Here is an 18,992-nt window from a genome sequence, read left to right on the forward strand (position 1 = left end):
TGCCTTTGGCCGATCAAGCCTATCCTTTCCCACTAGTCCCCTCTAGCATCCATACTAATAAAATGTGGGTTCCCTGGTTTATAATCAGAGAGTGGCTTTATCCTAATACTCATTGGAGTTGAAGAAATGTGCATTTTAACACATCTCATTTTTTTAGTCTGAGCATGTGCAAAATTTTATTTTCACATAAGGTGATGTTTATTTTTGAACATCATGGGTACAATATGTGTATTTCTGATGCATTAAATATATCTGCATGGAAGCTGCGTAGGATTGTTCCATTGTTTCTATATTCTGTTTCCTTTCTTTAGTGCAAACACTTAATTTATCCTTTACCTCTTACACATTTACCTTACCACTGGTGTCCATAGACTCCATGTTTCTTGTGTATGTGGTGATATCCGTACACCCTGCTGCATGCTTAGAACATTTCATTATTTAAACCTCACCATTTTCTGTGACTGGCTGTTCAAGGTCTGCTATCCCTTTCCTGTGAAGGAATGCATTTTTTTCTGTCTTATTTTCACTGTACTCTTATGCTTTAATACTAAGTCTTTGAGCATCTGTTTCTTTGAGGGATACATATTCCTTTGCATCTTTGTGCGTCACTTATTTTAATGCTTCAGTAATGTTTTGTCTCTGATGTTAGGTGAGTAAAGGTTTAAGATGCATTAACCTTGCTTGTTGAAATTCCATATTTTGTTTGTTTTGAGATTTTTGACTTTTTTGTATGTTATTTTTCTGGTTAATCTGTAGCACCTTTCTTCCTTCCAATGATTCTGAGCTTCTGCCATTTGCAATAAGCTACTCATGTGAATTGTAATGAATGTTAGATATTTCGCTTCTCCATGCTGAACTGTGATGAGGTGCCATAAGAAGTGCCATAAATTCAGCATTAATATTTTTTTTCCTAAAGGATAGACCTTTAACCTGTCCCCTTTATTACCATTTATCCTTCTGTATTCCATAGTGGAGCAACATATAGTAACATCCCAATAGAAACATTCTGCTGGTATATTTGGTACACCTTTAAAGCCACTCAGTTATATACTGTCCCCTTAGCTTTCACTGGAAATCAGGTTCATGGCTTTAGTTTCCCATAGTCTGTTCCTTTAAGTTAACTGTTTCTCTTTTAGGGTTCCTAATACATAACTTTGCTTTCACTGTCTGTCTGATATAATCAGAGTTTTACATATTATACAATTATATTTTTAGTAATAATTATGATACCACATAAGTGAAATTACATTTTAGTAATGATTCCATTACATTTTTTTCCAGTAGGTCCCACCATTTTGAGTAAAATTGAAGCGGCCCTCACAAATGAGAACCTTTCTGTTGAGGTTGTGGATCAGTGCCTGATATGCCTCAAAGAAGAATGGATGAAGTATGACTTTAGCATTTTTTTAATATGCATTGATGGTATTTTGGTGATGTGGTTTTGGTGATGCTGTTCCTTTGAAGAGTAAAAATAGGTAGACTGTTGGTGTTCTGCACCACTAGTAAGTATAGTCCACCAGAAGATGATGACACCTTAACTGTATTAAATGAATCATTATTTTTTTTATTAGAACTCTGAAAGCTTATTATGGTTTATTGCACAATGCATTGTAACAAAAGAAAATTTTCTTTGAGTACATTTGATGATTTCTTTTCTAGTGGACTATATTTGATGGTGTTGAATTAGTATCACTTGATAGGCTGTTGGTTGCCTTTAAGGTCTTTATCTGCTGTAATAGTTAAACTTGTAATTGCTAATGAAATTGAAAAGGGTCTCTTTTGGTGTTTTATTTTATTTATTTTTTTTTTGGCAGAGTGATTGTGGATGCCTGCAGATAATTTTCTTTGCATATATGTATGTACTTGGTAAATGATTAGCAAAATAGAAAATGCTGATCTCTAGGGAAGATTAATGTAACAGCAAAATGCAGCATTTGGGCTTACCCACCTTGCCTGTCCTTCTTTTCCTAGTTCATGTGTTCATCAGCTCTGCCCCTTAGGCCTGTGAAGGTAAGTGCTGGTCTCATGCCAACATTCTCTGGACCCTTTTTATTTTTATTTTCTTCATTTGATAAATAGGTAAGCCCACTCTGCCCAATGTCTGTTTTCAGAAGTGACCCAAGAGCATTTTCTTGTTAAATGACTTGTTCAGCGTCACTCAGTAAGCAAATGGAAGATGATGGATTCAAACCAAGGACTGCAGGATGAAGCTCATTAGCATCATATAGCCTTAACCATGGTACATAAAGCATTGATATATAGGTAGTATTGCTAGGAGTTTTTCTTCACTTGTCAACATTCTGTCAGTGGTATCCTTTCCACAAATGTGCTAGTGTAATTTTATGTGTGTAATGTCTTGTACTTCTTGGACATTTACCATTACTTTGAAGATATTAAGACAAAACTTAAAGGACTGAAATGTAATTGTAGGCCGTTGCCATTTTGGTAAAGTACATATATTCGTCACAGCAATCACAACTACAGTATTAGTGATTATCCTTGATGTTAACCACAGGAGAATGTCTGCCCTTCTGGTCTAAGTTCCAAGATTTTGGCAGAATTCCCCAGTGCTCTGGTTCTCCCTTAAACCAGGATATTGGCTTTATGCATATCTAAGAGAGACAACAAGTTAGGTCATTTACAGTCCTTTAGTTCTTTTTTGCCACAAGCAGTGGCCAGTCATAATTCTGTCTGTCCCTTTCACATAATTTTCAGAGAACAGTAATTGCGCATGCCCAGTCTGGGAACTTTTTTTCTGATTTTTTTTTTTTGTTGTTGAAATCGAATTGTTTAGAAATTTGTTGGTAGTTAGCACTCAGTCTGGCTTTAGAAAAAAAGTCTGGGTAGCATTCTGAAGCCCATGGCATCCACTGAAAAGGTAACTAACAGATGTGCTTGTAGAAGACAAATTTGCAAAGGCTGCCATTTGCACTGTCTCTTGCTTGGAAGAAGAACCACCTTCTGCAAGCACTGTGCTATTTTTATAAAAGACCATGAAATCTGAGGGCCTTTCTGAAACACTAAAAGCTTGAGGTCTTAGTGTAAGTGGCACTGGCCAAAAGCCAGAGAAGACCCTCCATGAGGGATTGAAAGCATAAAAAAATCTCCTAAAAAGATTTGGAGGCACAAGGAAGATATACTGAATTAAAAAGCTAGTTGTGAGAGAGCAAGTGGGCAGGCAGCATGAGGTCTTGGTGAACTTGTCAGTCCTGTAATGTTTGTGTGGGCATTGGACCTAGTGCAGCTTTGCCTTGTCCTTCCCCCAACCAATGCCCAGTTATTTTCTGTCTCCACCTGTAGTGACCTGTCTGGAGGCAGACAATAAGATCTGGGCTCAAGCTACTGAGCAGGCCTCAGGAAAAGAGCATGAGGCACCCTGACCTATTTCCAAGCATCTTCTGTAAATGTCAGTTCTTCATTAATTTCAGCTGCACCCTCCAAAAAGTGTGAAACAAAGGACATTGTCTACCATTTGTTATAGGATACCCAGGAGGTTGTGCTGGCTGTAAAGACCCTAGAGAATGCTTCCGCCAGCTGAGAAGAATCATCTTTGTCCTTTGACCTAGGCCAACTACCCAAGGACTGGACACTGGCCATACAGACATCTACCTGGTGCATCTTTGAGTACAGAAGATTCTCTAGGAATATGTGGCAGCCTGCCATAGAATTAATCTCAGACAGCTTACCCCTCCACCACAGGGGTGACTCTTCACTTCAAAATGTGGACAGAATTCCTCCTATGTATTCTGCAAATTTAAAACTTGATAAGAAAGATCTAACCTATTCAATGTAAATATCCTCTCTTTTAATCTTTTAGGCTAAAAAGGGTCAGGTGTCCTCTGAGGGCCTTTACTTCGGGGGAAACAATAAACCTCTTGAAGGAACACTTCATATTGTGATAAAGGAGATTTAGCGGACTTGAGCAACAGGTATGTGGAGTTTTTGGGTATTAAACAACTAAGCCCCCCCCCCATTCAAAGTATTTGAGAAAACAGTTGAGGGAACATATGTGGAACCTTCATCCCAGTCTGAGCTCAAGAGAAGCTCATCAGATTTTGTAACATTCCAGTAGCATGTAAGTTGATCTGTAAAAACCTAGTGGCTGATAAGACAGTAGTGTCCTTAGAAGCTGCAAAAAGTTCTAAGCTGGTTTATGACCCCATTATGCTCCCTAATAACAAGGACAGGAAAATCCAAAGATTGTTTTGGGAAGAAGGTATGCATCTCTTCCATCTTGGCTTCTCGGGCTGTTAATTGTTGGACTTGCAATATTAAATGTTAAGCTGAGTTCTTGAAACAAATATAAGAAGCGACAGTAGAGACTGTAGTTGAAATCATAAAGTAAAGATTATACACATTGACTCAAACAGCATTCAGAGTGGGGGAGTATGCAATAAAATGCACATATGATGCAGTTGTTGCTTGTTTCAGAACAATTTCTAGGCAGGGATGGTTAACCATGCAAACTGTGCCACAGGATATTAATTTGTAGATAGCTGGATAGAAACTTGTTGTTTGGCCAACCTTTTTAAAAGATTTTTAATACTAGAAACAAAGGGGAAGACAGTGGTGGAGTAAATAAAAATGGTTGTTCTGTTCACCTGTTTCAGAGTACAGTAGGAACTATCCCACCAAAATGTGGCCGTTCTGTAGGAAAGAGTCTGAGGCAGGCCTGTTAAGGCAAAATTAGGCCTACAAAAAGAAACAGACCTGGAGAGGTGGCAGAGGTAGTGTGCAGCAGTGAAGTAAATAAAAGGGGCAGCAAACACCATCTTTGAGTCAAGTTCTCTTATTTACCAAAAAAGAAATAACTAGTACCAACTGTTTTCCCATGTTCCCCAGCACCTCTCCTCCCTCTCTTCTCATTTGAGGGAAGGCAGGCTTTCCCAGTTTGCAGAGAACTCTACAGACAGATGGTGAAGGAGATAATTTCTACAGGATACAAACTGGAATTCCGGTTTTCCTTCCTTGCATGGGAATGCCACCATTTCATTCAAACCAAATTCAGACAGCTTAGCATGTTCAGGGTTAGCTTCTTTCTTGTGGAGAAGTAGAGGGGTCCTGGTAGAGGAGCAAGAGAAAGTTTTTTTTATTCCATACTGTTTCTGGTGGTAAAACGGCCCATGGAGACGCATTCTGAATTTGTAAACACTAAACAGTTTCTTGAAGGTTACAGTGTCTCTAACCCTCCAATCCCTATTACTTCTCCTGTTACTAGGATTATGGTTGGTCACACAGGATCTGATGAATGCACATTTTGACACATCCATTCACAATAACAAGAGGGATTTTGACCCCAATGTTTGCTTACTTAAGGTTGCATGGGATACAACACACATATACATCTGTATGTGTGTGTGTGTGTGTGTGTGTGTGTGTGTGTGTGTGTGTATGTGTATATATATATATATCTATATATATTTTTTTTTTTTTTTTTTTTTTTTTTTTCATTACTTGGATAAGTTTCTATTCCAGCAACTTCAGTAGAATACATTGAGAAGCCTCTGAGGAATACTATGATCTGTGTTTTCCCTGAAGCTGCCTGATTCATTCCTAGCACCAGAAAGGAAAATAAATATTTGGGGCAGTTACTAGAACACAGTGGGGGTCATCTGTTCTGGCCAAAGGACGTGGCCTGCATCTTGAAGGCTTACTTTGTAGATCTGGCAAGTAGGTGCTCTCTTTTATCCAGAGCCTTTGTAAAGGCATTGGGTCATATGTCAGCCTTGATCCTAATAGTTCCCTTGGCCAGACTGCAGATGTAGAAGGTTCAGTATTACCTCAGGAACCTGTGACAGCTACACATGCCCACCATTTGCAGAGAATAATTTCTCTTATTTCCTCCATCAAAGAGGAGTTTTCATGGTGGTCTCAAAAAGTGGAATACAATAAGGTGACACCATTTATGATGTCAGCCATTTAGGATCCCAAAGTAGAAGGAAACTCTGAAAGTAGATGCGTCAGATCTACCCTGTGAGATGCTGTCAGGCAACCTGTAAATGCAAAGCACATGACACCAGTCCACAGTAAACAGACATACCACTTTAAAGGGATTTCACTATACAATCTCGAAATACTGAAATGTCGAATTTCAGTATTTCGAGACTGAATAGTGGAAAGCCCACATACACGAAAACACATAATCACGAAAACCACAACCACGACCATTCACACACACATACACACACACACCCCAGCACATAATCACAAACACATACACTTGCCTAACTAAACAAACATAACAACACACACAAACACACCTAATCTACCTATAAGCAGGGGGGCAAGCCCCCTGCACCCCCTACTTATATATTCTAACTCCAAGGTTGTACTAAACACACAAACACATAAAAAACACCACCGCACACACTAAAATCCCTACCCAATATCCTCAAATACACAACACTTACCTGAAGCCCCAGATAAATTCACAAACCGCACCACACGTCACAAACGTGACACCACGATAGCGGCGGATTCGGCATTTGCAGATTCAACCCTTCTGCATTCAGCATAGTGCAGTTTCATGTAACTGCACTTTCCACTCTTCTGTCTCGACGTACTGAAATTCAACATCTCAGTATGTCGAGATTATCTAATGCATCCCTTTAAAGAGATGATGGCCTTGATTCCTGCCCTACGCGCTTTCACGTCATGAACCCTAAGAATTATCATAGGCAAAACAACAGTCATGTGATACGTAAACAAGAAAGGGGGTCACTCAGCCATATGAACTGTGCAGACTAACAACAGTAGTCTGGGAAATAGCATGGCATTCCATTTGGACCTGCATTTCCAAGCCTTCTTGTATTTAGTCAGATCAGAACATGGTGACAGAAAAGTTAAACAGAAGCAGACTCAACAGCCACAAATACAAAATGATCCTTAAAGTTTTCCCATCTTTGAGGCAGAGAGGGGATGATGTTCATCGTGCATACAGCTGCAGTAATCACAGATGGGTTCTCTGCCGTCAGGCGGTCCCTCGGTCGGCCGAATTCCAAAGTCTTGGTCCGGCGTCGGTTGTTGTCGCTTTCTCTTCTGACGTCAGTGAGGCCAGAGAATATAAGACACAGCCGACGCCATGTTCTTCAGTCTTTTTTGCCGCGCGGTGCCCGAAGCAGAAGCAGTTCGCAAGTGCCGGTCGGCCAGCTCCTGAATTACGAAAATTTTGGAAACCGAAGTCTTCATTAAAGCTAAGTACCCCGTTGGGGAACCTTTTCTTGCCTCAGACCGATGTCAGAAAAAGTTAATAATTGTATTTCTTGTGGGAAGCAAATACCGCATAAGGATTTCCATTCCCTCTGCATACCTTATTTAGGCCCAGACCACGACGTCTCGGGCTGTCGCTTTTGCGCTACCTTCAATAAACGCACTATTAAGCGTCGGGCGGAGTTCGCCCAACACTATTTTGGTAAAGCTTTCGATTATAAGATGTCGTCGGACACTCCGACTACCGTTTTGTCCAAAAAACGCAAGGAGAAGGACCGACATGCGAGGCCCGCGGTCCCCGCCGACACCACGCCAAAACAAGGCTACACGTGGTCCGGTTCTCAGCGAGACACCTTTGCAGTCCCTGATTACCGACGACACTCCTTTGGCGGTGTTCTCTGTACCCGAGACCGCTGGGACCTCGGCCCTTTCCCAGACTACAACCACCGAAGCCTTTGCTAATGTTGAGCCTACTAATGTGGACAGGTCCACCTCCACCCATGGTGTCTTTAGACCCTCATCTTCTTTTTCTATCAAGGCCTTTACTAAATCCAAAGCAGCCAGGCATCCCAAGAGGCCTGTTGCACAGGGCCCATCCCCAGGTCCCATGCCTAAAAAACAGATGCTTAAAATGGCTGAGGATTTAATTACTCTTATCAGAGGTTCTCAACCCCCTCCAGACAAGAGACCCAGAGTGGAGGAAGATTCTCCCTCTTCTGATCAGGGATCCATTTTATCAGAACATTCTGATGTAGAGGAACACTCTTACTCCCCTTTTGAGGATTCGGATGCAGAGCAGTCCATCCCTTCTGTATCCCCTCCTGAGGATTTTTCCTTTGGGGAAACCTTGCACACCTTGAGGGAACACTTCCATTGGGAAGGCCAAGACTTTTCAGATTCTAAGAAAAGACTTAGGGAATTTCTTTTGTTACCTCAACACAGACCTCTGGCAATGCCCCCTGTTTTGGACATGTTTGATGATGTTTATTCGGAGGCTTGCCTTAACCCGGATTCTCTGCCTCCTGCACCAGTCAAACCTGATAGGTACTACAGAGTACCTAACTCTCACCAATTTCTCTTCAAAAGCCATAATGCTGACCCTGAAACCATTTCACAAGGCCCCAAGGGATTGAAGGCCTCCACTGCCAAGAACCCTCTTCCTGCAGAAAGAGAGTCAAGATCTTTAGAAAGGTGGGGAAAAAAGGTATATACCTCGGCCACCCTATCCATGAGGGCCCCAAAATATCAGTTTCATATGCTTAAATATCAACAGTTCCTGTTATCACAATTAAGGAATAAAATGTCTCAACCTGAACAACCAGATTTGAGGGAGTTACAGGATATGATGCATAGTGCAGAGCAAGTGGGTAAACATACTTTACAATGTGGTTATGATGCCCTAGAGGCCTCAAGTAGAGCGGCTGCTACAGGATCAGTCATTCGCAGACATGCCTGACTTAGAGAACAAAACTTGCCTGATCATGTGAAAGCTAAACTTCTATATGCTCCTTTACAAAAGGATGTGCTGTTTGGTACTAATGCTGAGGAGATACTACGGAAAATGGAGGAAAAAGCCAAATCTATGCAAACTGCCAAAGCCTTTTTACAGGTCCAACCTCACGTTTTAGCAGAAATTGGCCTTCAAAAAACTGGTCCTTTCCAGCCACTGACAAGCCCCAAAGAGGTAGATACAGGCACACAAGGGGCAGAGGGCAATCACAAGGATCATACAGAGGCCGACAATGGCAAACTCCAGCACCAAGAGGTGACGAGGACAGTGCACAACAATACAGGAAGCAAACCCAATGACTCCCTCATTTCCATGCCAAGCATGTCTCAGCTGGCAGCACCTTTGGGAGGAAAGCTAGCATTATTTGCAGGCAATTGGCATATTGTCACAACAGACAAATGGATCCTGGACATTATAAACAGAGGCTACAGATTTCAATTTCACACTCTTCCAAAAATGAGAGGCATGCCAAACCTGCCACTGAATCAAAGGGCAGAGGCACAACTACAAATTTCAAAGCTCATAAGCATGAGAGCTATTCAAGAGGTACCTACTCACGAACAAGGTCAAGGTTTCTATTCAAGACTTTTTCTGGTACCAAGGAAAGGAACCGACTGGAGACCCATTTTGGACTTATCCATCCTAAATACATTTCTACTCGTACCAAAATTCAAGATGCTCACATTACAGCAACTTCTTCCCATGCTGGGCAAGGGGTTTTGGCTGGTAACATTGGACCTCAAGGAGGCATACCTGCATGTCCCAATCAGACAAAGCTGCAGAAGATACCTCAGATTTCTTGCAGGTTCCTTTGGCTTATCTACTGCGCCCAGAGTATTCACAAAGTGCCTGGCATCAGTGATTGCCTACTGCAGACTTCAAGGGATACAAATTTACCCTTATTTGGATGACTGCCTGATCCAAGCGGACAGCAAGAACATACTTCTGGAACATCTGGCATATGTGACACGGTTAATGCATGCTCTGGGATACACAATCAACAAAGAGAAATCAAGGCTAACGCCATCTCAGAAAATAATTTTCCTGGGTGCCAACTTGGACACAAACACCCAGATGGCCTACCTTACGCCAGAAAAACAGGGGCAACTATCTCAGTACTTCAAAATACTAGAAAAAAGTACCAGGCATACTGCAAGGAAAATCCTGCAGGCTCTGGGATTCATGGCATCTTGCATTCTTTTAATCCCAATACAATAAAAACGATGATAAAAACCAGTCTCTCTCACCACGAAACAACAGCTAAAGTGTTCAATGAACAGCCCAATGTCACTAAAACAAAATCGGGTAGAGCAGCTTCAAACTTCCAATATAAACTTGACCGTAGACCAAGACAAATTCAGCAAAGAACCTTTATTAAATGTGAGCGCTTTCGCGTAGCAACTACTACGCTTCATCAGACAATACATTTAACATTTAAGACTTCAGTTTATATAGTGAAAGGTGAAAAAAGGCGCCAAAATTAAAACAAATAATTCGGTCAATCAAACAATTACTTAATTAATTATACAAAGTGAACTAAAACAGGCATTTCTAGAGGACCTTAAGACCTTAGATAAAGGCAGTACTATTCAAAGCCGAGCAATACTATGTAATGTAATGTGTCCGTGAATAGTGAAAATGATACAAATGATAAAAACAATAATAACAATAAAGACTTATACAATTACTGTTGCCATTGTGGCCAAAATGCTTGTCAAATGGCTGAAGAAGTGAATAAGTACTTGATAGAAATAAATTGCACGTTCTTTTACGGATATGCATACTTTTTATACTTAAACTATGCGAATATACACAGATTATTAATAAAACTTCTGTTATTAATAAGAAATATATAAAATCTTTTTAAAAAATTTTTTAGAATAGAGGTACAAGTGTTATTTACTAATGAACACATAAAGTGCACAAAATGCATAACTTGCGTACGTACATATGTTTAAATATATATATATATATATATATATATAAAACTATGTACAATAAATACAGATATATAAATGGAATATATGAATATAAGTACTTTTATGCCATAAGCTAATACATGTTTTAAACCATAAAGATAAAATACAGATAAGATACAAAATACAAAATACAACTAAAATGTTGGAATAAATATTCATTGGTAACTAGATTAAAAGAGAGACATATTGGAATCATTCACCCTTCATGAAAAAGCTGATGTGGGTTTATAAAATATGCAATCAAATATTTGATGTATTTATTATAAATAGGTAAATAAATAAATAAATAAATAAACAAATAGATATATGGATGAATAAATATATAATTTAAATATATGAAACAAATGATGGATACATGATAGATGTTAAACATGTAAATAAATGTGGAAATGCATGCTTTTAGAGACTATAGACATGTGTATTTATTTTCATTTAATGAGGCATGCCTAAACAACAAGAAGAAACTAGGTGAGTGTTAGAATAATATATGGTATCTAAAACTTTATCTAGCTTCCCAAAACAGGCTTAATAGAAATATAGCTATTAATACCAGGAGGTATGTGGGCAGCCAATCTCAAGATCCATTTTAGTTCTTCGTTGTTCAAAAGTAACGTATTGTCTCCACCTCTTTTGTTATTTACAACTATTTCTAGAACCCTAAAATCAAAATTGTGTGAGGGATGTTCTAATATGTGTTTCGCCAAGGCATTTAATTCATTTTTCTTCTGAATATCATATAGATGGCCATATATCCTATCTTTTAAACATCTTTTAGTAAGGCCAACATAGAAAGCCTGACATTTCTTACAAGTTGCAAGATAAATGAGATTCTTAGTGCAACAATTGGCAAAAAACCTTGGTTGAAAGATATAGTTCATTGTAGGGTGGTGAAATTCTAGCATTTTAGAAATGGAACTGCACCTATTGCAATTATAGCAGGGAAAAGTGCCAGTCTTATAGCTAATAGATGAAGGCAAAGATTGAGTAGTGTATTTGTCATTACATAATAGTCGTTTAAGATTCAGGCTATTTCTAAACATAAAGTGTGGTTTTACCCCCACTACTTGCTTAATAAATGGGTCCATAATTAGGACCTTCCAATTATTATAGAAAATCTTTTTAATGTCATTGGTAATACTTGTATAGTTTAGAGTTACAGCTACAAATTTAGTTTGCCTATTGGAATCTATCCTTTTCTTGTTGTTGGTAGGTTTATTTTCTATCAGTATATCATTAATAATACTGTGTTTAATAGTAGTAACTAAACTTGGATCGTAACCTCTTTCTTTAAAAAGTGATTCTAAACGATCTGCTTCAAAAAGTAGTTTAGATGTATCTTTAGAAAGCCTGGTCAATCTAATAAATTGACTTTTAATGATACCAGCAAAAATATATCTAGGATGCATGCTATCGAAGGTGAGAAGGGTGTTCCTCCATGTTGGTTTCCTATATAGTGTTGATTCAATGAGGCCATGTTCTGTGATGCTTAGTGTTACGTCTAAAAAATTTATAGAATCATGAGAACATTCCATCGTGAAATGTAGGAAGGTAGATGTAGTTTCAAGGTAAGTTAAAAAATTTTTAAAATCATTCTCAGTGCCTTCCCAAATAATAAAAATGTCGTCCACAAAACGTTTGTAAACCTTTATCTTAGAAAACAAGGGGTGGGTAAACAGGCATCTCCACTCCCAATCTAAAACAACCAGGTTGGAATAGGTGTTAGCACACGGGGTGCCCATTGCCACCCCCCATTTCTGTAGATAATAGTTATTCAGAAACATAAACACATTATTGTTCAAAACTGCATCTAACAGTTGGCCTATGAGTAGCTGTCTATCAGTCGTAAAAGATGTTTCTTCTAATAATATTTCTCTCACAGCTTCAATACCCAAGTCATTAGGGATAGATGTGAAAAGATTTTTCACATCTAGGGTAATTAGGAGGTATTCATGTTCATGGGGGGCTAGCTGCATCCCAGATAAATGATCAAGTAGTTGGTAGGTATCTTTTAAAATAGTAGTAAAGGAATCTACTACTGGTCTAAGTAAAAATTCTATAAAACATGAAATATGAGCAGTCACCCAATTGTCCCCTGAAACAATGGGTCTAAGTGGAATAGGATGTTGATTCTTATGGATTTTTGGTAGTCCCTTTATAATAGGTATGGTGGGACTATCTATCAATAAATAACTGTACATTTCTTCACTAATTTGTCTACAAATAAGTAGGTCATATAATATATCATGTACATTTTTAATTATTCTATTAACATCATATAACTTCAATCTAACATACGTCATATCATCATTAAGCATAGAGTGCATATTCATATTATAGTCAATCGTGTTTAAGATGACTATCCCACCCCCTTTGTCAGCTGGTTTGATAGAAATTTCATTACAATGCCTTAAATGCTTTAGAGAATTAAATTCTTCTAGAGTAAGATAGGTTTCACCTTAGTAGAAAACAATTTATAAAAATCATGTTCACATAGATTTAAAAAACATTCAATGTTATAAGAAAATGGGGGCATAAAAGTGCTTTTGCGTTTAAAAACTGTATTCACAGTAACGTTAGTAGAGTCAGCTTTGTCTCTGAAAAAAACCTTCAAAGCTACTAGTCTGCAAAACAATCTAAGGTCAATTAATACTTGGCTTAAAGTGTCAGCACAAGCTGGAATAAAATTAAGTCCTCGGTTTAATAAAGAAATGTCCGCATCAAAAAAAGAGGCATCAGAATAATTATACAATAATTCAGTCACATTTTTGTTCTTCTTGTCGGCTGGTAATTTTCTTTTGAAAGTTTCCTTTTTCTTGGGCCTCGGCTCATGGAGCGTCCCCTGTGATGAAATTGTTGTTTTACAGGGTACGGTAAAAAAGTGGAAGGAGAGGGACCTGAAGTGACCACAGAATTTGAGTCCTTTGGTCTAGCTCCTAGATTGCTAGGTAGATGTTGCAATGCTAATTGGTTAGGAGGGGGTGTGTCAGTCACAGCAGAAGTGATTGTGTTAGTATTGACCCCCTCCAAAGATGTAGCAGGCAGTAATTCATTAATAGAAGGAAAATCATTCACATTACTAATAGGACCAACAGTACGAGTAGGAAGTTGTGAGTGGTTCATATTCTCATTCTCATTCAGATTACTTGCATTCTGAGCCACATTATTACCTCTCGGCCATACAAATATTTGCCGAGATTTAAAGTCTTGAAAGTCCCTTTGTAATTTGCGCAATTTTGTTGCCTTTAGTCTTTCACTGAAGGCACTTACTTGAAGGCAGATATTGCGCATTCTCCTAACACAATACTCCGCTCTGAAGCGGTTACTTAAATCTTTAAAAGTTAAATCAATTTTGTCACGTAATTCAGTTTCTATTGGACTAAAATAATCAAGCAAAAGCTTAATGTACCTGTATCCGAGGTCGATATTTAGGTCCTGCCATTTTTTAAGAAGTGTCGGATGTGCCTCTCCGTATGATGGCATGCAAAGTACTCGCATCCCTCTAGGCACAACAGAATAGTGTAGGCACGCTTCCAGGTGTTGCCTCTGCCAGGCATATCTCTGCAGTCTATACATATCGTCCTCGAGTTCCTTGGATGCTGTATTAAAGTCGGAGATATTAAAACCCTCTTCATTTACAGGAACAACGTTGTCAGCATGGGATAGATCCAGAGCCAATAAAGGGTTAGCCTGTTGGTGTAGCAGGTCTGCCAAAATCGCTGAGGCATCCCTCGTCCCTGGAGAATAATCCAATTCAATGTTGACAGTATCCATCGTGTGCAAGCGGTGAAAATAATCAAGAGAGAGAGAATACAATAAAAAACTTTTCACCGATAGCTAAAGAGAGAGCTTGTAAAAACAAAGCAGGTAAAACGATGATAAAAACCAGTCTCTCTCACCACGAAACAACAGCTAAAGTGTTCAATGAACAGCCCAATGTCACTAAAACAAAATCGGGTAGAGCAGCTTCAAACTTCCAATATAAACTTGACCGTAGACCAAGACAAATTCAGCAAAGAACCTTTATTAAATGTGAGTGCTTTCGCGTAGCAAGTACTACGCTTCATCAGACAATACATTTAACATTCTTTTAATCCCATGTGCAAAGCTGCATATGAGGAAACTTCAATGGTACCTAAAAAACCTATGGTCTCAACACAGTCACAGTTTGGAAACAATAATACCAATAACTCATGTTTGCAAAAGGAATTTCTATGGTGGGCCCAAGCATGTCAAGCAAACACAGGCCTCCCATTCTGTAAGCCTCAAGCAAAGCAAGTTATCACAACAAACGCCTCAGATTACGCCTGGGGGGCGCACATGACGGACAGGTGCATCCAGGGCAAATGGTCCCAAAAGGAAAAGCAGCTTCACATCAATCAAAAAGAAATGCTAGCAGTAATAAATGCAATTACAGCTTTCAAGGACTTCCTGCATCCAGGACAATTACTAATAAGAACAGACAACACCACAGTAATGTGGTACATAAACAAACAAGGAGGAACACATTCATACCCCTTGTGCAGACTAGCCATGACTCTTTGGAACTTGGCTCTGGAATGGCAAATCGAACTTCAAGCACAGTACCTGCCAGGATTGGAAAACACGCTGGCAGACAATTTAAGCAGAAATATGACAGATCCACACGAATGGAAGTTACATCCTCAGGTGTTTACAGAAATAATCCAAGTGTGGGGAGGCCAGACATAGATCTTTTTGCCTCCCACAGGAATCATCAATTGGAAAAGTTTTGTTCGAGGACCTTTCATCCAAAGGCCTGGAGAGTGGACACCCTTTCATTCAGTTGGACAGTTTACGCATTTCCACCTCTGCCTCTTCTGCCCAAGGTGCTTTTGAAAGCAAGAGCAGACAGACCGAAGATGATACTGATTGCTCCACATTGGCCAAGGCAACACTGGTACCCACTGCTGAGGAGCCTAACACATACACCCCCTTGGTCCCTGCCTCTAATGCCTCTTCTGCTGACTCAGCACAGCTACAAAACTCTTCACAGTCAGCTGAAAACACTCAATCTCGCTGCATGGAAAATCCCTTAACACCACAACAGACCCTACTCTCCAAGGAGGTGCAGGATGTCATTTTGGAGGCCAGAAGGCCATCTACTAGAAAAGCTTACTCCGCAAAATGGAAGCGGTTTTGTTCTTGGAATGAGAAAAAAGGCCAGGACCCTAGAAAACTGAACTTGCCTCAGGTATTACAGTATCTAGCTGAGCTGCTGAACAGTGGACTTTCATTTTCTTCCATAAAAATCCATGCCTCAGCCATTTCTGCAGAATTCAACACGGATCCTCCTTTATTTTCTCACCCACTCTTACGACAGTTCCTCAGAGGGGCTAAGAATATAAGACCACCAAGGAGTCAACCAATACCAGCCTGGGATCTTAATTACATACTAGAAAAGTTAACATTGCCTCCTTTTGAACCAGCTGCCTCAACAGATTTGCAATATTTGTCCTGGAAAACTGCCTTCCTTCTGGCTATCACTTCAGCTCGTAGAGTTTCGGAGCTACAGGCCCTCATGGCGGTGCAGCCCTTTCTCATTTTCCATTAGGTCAGGGTTGCCCTTCATACCAACCCATCATTTATGCCTAAAGTGGTATCCAGGGTAGCTTTAAATCAAGCCATACACCTTCCTACTTTTTACCCCAATCCTCAAAACAAAGGGGAAAGGCTACTACATTCTTTAGACATCCATAGGCAGCTACATTACTATTTGGACAGAACAAAGTCCTTCAGGAAATCAGAACAACTCTTTGTGTCCTATGCTGTAGGGGCTCAAGGGAAGCCAGTTTCCAAGCAGACTATTTTAAGTGGATAGGTCACTGCATACGGTTTTGTTATTCCTATCATGGGAAATCTGTTCCTACAGGTATCAGATCACACTCCACCAGAGCCACAGCTACCTCTACAGCCTTCCTCAGAGGAGTTCCTACCAAAGATATTTTGGAGGCAGCCACTTGGAGTTCTGTACATACCTTCACAAAACACTACCACCTGCCTTTATATTCCAGAACAAGAGCAGGCTTTGCCACTGCTGTTTTGCAGGGCATTCTGGCTCAACCCAGTTCCTCCTAGTACCTACCACCCTGTGCGTAGCTTTGGGACTCTACCCATCTGTGATTACTGCAGCTGTATGCACGATGAACATAGTACAGTTTTATACCTACCATAAATGTAGATGTTCGTGTGCTAATACAGCTGCAGTACAGGTTTCCCTCCCTCCTTCCCCACTTGGTAAAGGCATAGGGCCTAACAACCCCTTCATACAACCTGACTGGGTTATCCTTCTTTGGTTTATTTGCTTGCAACCACTTATTTTGGATTATATTGCATTACTTGTATATATACATATAAGCATAGTTTATGTATTGCCTTCCTTCTGGGGGCACCTGACATCTGGGGCAAGAAAGCTGAAGAACATGGCGTTGGCTGTGTCTCATATACTCTGGCCTCACTGACATCAGAAGAGAAAGCGACAACAACCGACGCCGGACCAAGACTTTGGAATTCGGCCGACCGAGGGACCACCTGACGGCAGAGAACCAATCTGTGATTACTGCAGCTGTATTAGCACTCGAACATCTACATTTATGGTAGGTACAAAACTGTACTTTCTTCGTGTTTCACTGTTGCAGTCATTACATTTGGGTAATCCTGCTGGCAAGTTGCCCTCAGCCAGCCTGAATTCCAAAGTCTTGGGTCCTGTGTCGGCTGCTGTCGCCCCCTCCCTGACGTCAGGTCGCCAGGGGTATAAAAGAAGTAGCAGACACCATTTTCTTCAGTCTTTCTTACCGCACAGTGCCCGAAGCAGTTCGCAAGTGCCGGTCGGCCGACTCCTGAGATTTTCGTGTTTGAGTTTCAGATCCAAAGTCTTCAATAAAGCTAAGTACCCCGTTGGGGAAACTTTTTTCTTGCTCCAGACCAATGTCAGAAAAAGTTAATAATTGTATTTCTTGTGGTAAGCAAATACCTCATAAGGATTTTCATTCTTACTGTATTCCTTGTCTAGGCCCTGATCACAACGTTACTGGTTGTCAGTTTTGTGCTAGATTTAACCAACGCACTATTGTCTGTATGATTTTGCTTTAAACTTTTTTGGATGCCAGTTTAATTATCCTGAAATGTTGTCGGATAGCCATCCGACTATCGGAGTTTACAAAAAACGTAAAGAAAAGGATAGAGAAAAACAACCGAGGCCCAAAACTAACGGCGAAGCTTCTCCTAAGCTAGTCGCCGGTTCGCAGGTTCTCAGTGAGGCGCTTTTGCAGCCCCTGACACCCGCTACTTTAGAGTTGCAGGCTGCTACCGACTCCCACGTGGAGTTGGCCATGCCACTGGATACTCAAGGTATTGGAGCCTCGGACGCTAATCCCTCAGATGGGTCTGGAGCCGCTGAGCAGGTACCGGTTTCTGAGGGTGTATTCAGACCTAAACATCTTTACATTAAAGCAAGTTCAGCTACAAAGACAAAGGCTAAAGCATTTTCTAAAGCTAAGAAACAAACTCAAGAGCCACATGGACAGGCCTCTATGCCCAAAAAACAGATGCTCAAGATGGCTGAAGACTTGATTACCTTGATCAGGGGTTCCCATCCCCCTCCTGACAAGAGGCCTAGGCAAGACACTGACTATGAATCTTCAGATCAAATTTCTATTTCTTCTGATTTCTCTTCTGATCAGGAATATTCTCTTCCCCCCTATGAGGATTCTGATGCTGAAGAATCTATTCCTTCGGCATCTCCTCCTGAGGACTATTCCTTTGGGGAAACCTTGCATACCATGAGGGAGCATTTCCACTGGGAGAGCCAAGATTTTTCAGAATCTAAAAAGAGGCTCAGGGATTTTCTTTTATTACCTCAGCACAGGCCTCTAGCCATTCCATCTGTGTTGGACATTGTAGATGATGTGTTTTCGGAGTCTAGTCTGACACCTGACTCCTTACCCCCAGCCCCTGTTAAGCCCGACAGATATTACAGGGTTCCTGACTCACACATATTTATTTTTAAAAACCCTGCTGCTGACCCAGAAACTGTTTCACAGGGTCCAAAGGGAGTTGAGGCTTCCATGGCAAAAAATGCAACCCCCTCTGACAGAAATTCAAGGGCACTGGATAGATATGGAAAAAGGTTTACACATCTGCAACTTTGGCTGTAAGGGCCTTAAACTGTCAATTTCATATGCTTAAGTATCAGCAACATGTCATGGGATTGCTTAAACAGAAAATGTTATTAAATACTGAATGTGCAGAGAACAAGGAAATGCAGGATTTATTGTATG

At 40.2% G+C, this 18,992-nt stretch overlaps 1 protein-coding gene across 4 annotated transcripts in view; it reads left to right on the top strand.

The window, feature by feature from the left end:
- FLCN (folliculin) overlaps positions 1 to 18,992 on the top strand; it is a 439,052-nt gene that overhangs the window by 368,292 nt on the left and 51,768 nt on the right. For 3 of the 4 annotated variants that reach the window (XM_044089270.1, XM_044089269.1, XM_044089271.1), the window contains exon 11: positions 1,282 to 1,387. In XM_044089270.1, the coding sequence (XP_043945205.1) occupies positions 1,282 to 1,387 (106 nt within the window). The remainder of the gene's footprint in view (positions 1 to 1,281; positions 1,388 to 18,992) is intronic. The other variant, XM_044089272.1, reaches the window with a different exon arrangement.

The sequence above is a fragment of the Protopterus annectens genome, chromosome 12.part0 (assembly GCF_019279795.1).
Source record: "Protopterus annectens isolate FY-2018-M chromosome 12.part0, PAN1.0, whole genome shotgun sequence".
In the NCBI taxonomy this organism is placed as follows: domain Eukaryota; kingdom Metazoa; phylum Chordata; order Ceratodontiformes; family Protopteridae; genus Protopterus; species Protopterus annectens.